The 2,045-nt window shown below is 39.2% G+C and overlaps 1 protein-coding gene across 1 annotated transcript in view; it reads left to right on the forward strand.

Annotated features, from left to right (window-relative positions):
- Positions 1–2,045, forward strand: part of LOC109965220 (nucleolar protein 4-like) — a 204,323-nt gene that overhangs the window by 111,162 nt on the left and 91,116 nt on the right. Inside the window, exon 7 of the mRNA XM_020609068.1 lies at positions 302–346. Coding sequence (XP_020464724.1) covers positions 302–346 — 45 coding nt within the window. The remainder of the gene's footprint in view (positions 1–301; positions 347–2,045) is intronic.

Raw genomic sequence — 2,045 nt, forward strand, 5'->3', positions numbered from 1 at the left:
CACTGTCTTTATATTCTTTCATTTGCTTTGTGATATAGAGTGATGGTATGTTCTGATTGAACTCGAGTTCCACCCAGATAACTTCTGTTGGCTCTTATGCAGTCACCATGTGTCTGTTCACTTTTTCACTGTGATTGAGAGTGGTGGGGTTGGCTTTGTGTTTCTGAAAAGCAGTGCATTACTGAGTCTTTCTTCAGCTTCCCTAATGTATCTTCACTACCAGTAACCTGCATTTGTATGGAGAAAAAATCCCACAAACATCCTGTCCTGACCAGTCACAATTCTTGTGGTCTCCATGTAGCATCCCTGTACAGCAGACATGCAGTTGAGGTACATTTTGAAAAAGGTCAGTGTTACAACTAAATGTTATATATAGTGATATACAGTTAAATTTAGTTAGTGCTGTGGTTTGTAACATAATAAATTGAAGTTTTTTTTATTAGCAGTTCTGTTTGTCACAAGATGAGCTTTGGCAAAGTGTGAAAAACTAACTGTGCCTTTTTCTGAGATGTTGTTTCCTTTGTCTTCTACTTCTGTCACTTTCTCTTGCACTTCCCATTTCTGTTACTCTGTGATAGTTTCAAGCTTTGCACTTGCTATGACATACCTGGATGTCAAGGATGTCTTCAAGTACAAGATGATTTTGCAGATGGACCCCTTCACATCCAGTACAAGCTGCATATTGTGTGTGCTTATGGATTCTTGGTTCACAGTCAGTCTGTCAGTTACTGTTTTTCAGCATCATTGCAGTGGAAACCAAGTGTTTCCTCTCTGACTGGGAGTGGCTTTAAAAGATCATCGCATTTTATTTCATGGTCAGGATTGAGGCCTTTTTGTTTCTCTTTTCCCTAGCAGTGCTCTTGTGTAGTTGTTGTTGCTGCTCTCTTGTTCTTTCTTTCACTTCATATTGAGCTGTCACTGTCCTTTGTTTCTTTCTTCTACCACCTTTCTTCCTTTCTGTCTATCACCCTCCCTTGTTTGGCTGTTGTCTGAATTATATAAGGAGGGAAGGTGAAACTATGTGATGTTTTTAATTCTTAAAAACTTGTAGGGAATAAGGTCTGTGTTGTAGGTTTGCACCTAAAATGAAACTTTAAACAAATCAAAAAAATTGTTTTGGAAGACGACAAAAAATGGGTTATTTAATTTTTTTGTTTTAAGTTTAGAGGAGCTGAAATTAGGAGATATGGAAAATTTATGATGATTGATGACAATGAAAAGGAGCTGAAATCTAGACAGTGTGTAGTTTACACCTACAGTAGTTGAACGTGTTACCAACCTGCTGCAAAGATTTAATGTTTCACTATAATGATGTAGGTAAATGGTAAATGGGCTGCATACACAAAGCATTTGACTCCCACACACACTCGCACTGATGGCAATGGAGCTGCGATGCAAGGCTCTGGACTGGCCCACCAGGAGCCACCTGGGGCTCAGTGTCTTGCACAAGGACACTTGAACATGTGGTTCAGAGGAGCTGAGCATAAATTTCCATTAACATGGTGTGACTAGAGGTGTAACAGTGGGCTAACCATTATTGAAATGACAGATGAATGTTCCCAACTGAGAACAGAATGATTTCCCATTCTTTATCGTCTTGGGCTAGATTAGGACCGAATAATATATCAATCAGTGATTGGAGACAGAAATAAATGACACATTTGATATCAAAATGCTTATTAGTACTTAGAGGTGAGGGATGAATGGAGAACTTTAGAAGGGGTGTTGTGCATTTAGGTATTTTAGAGGCTGAATGAAAGATACACTGAGAGAGGCTACTTGAGGCTGGCTCCAAAGGGGAGTCAATCCCCACAGACTCCCATGTTAAAATGCCCATCATCTTTACATCTTTACAGCCTGGTACAAAAAATGGTTTTGGCCTGTTTAGCTAATTTCCCCTTCCACAACAACTGTATGGAGGGGTAATTTTTACCGTATATAACTCACCCATTAAAAATGTATTGAGACTAAAAGTTTTGCATAATTAAGGACATGGTCGCTTTGAGTGACAGGTGGATGGGGCATACCATAGGTAGGCCATTTTT

The sequence above is a fragment of the Monopterus albus genome, unplaced genomic scaffold, assembly GCF_001952655.1.
Source record: "Monopterus albus unplaced genomic scaffold, M_albus_1.0 scaffold98.1, whole genome shotgun sequence".
Classification (NCBI taxonomy): domain Eukaryota; kingdom Metazoa; phylum Chordata; class Actinopteri; order Synbranchiformes; family Synbranchidae; genus Monopterus; species Monopterus albus.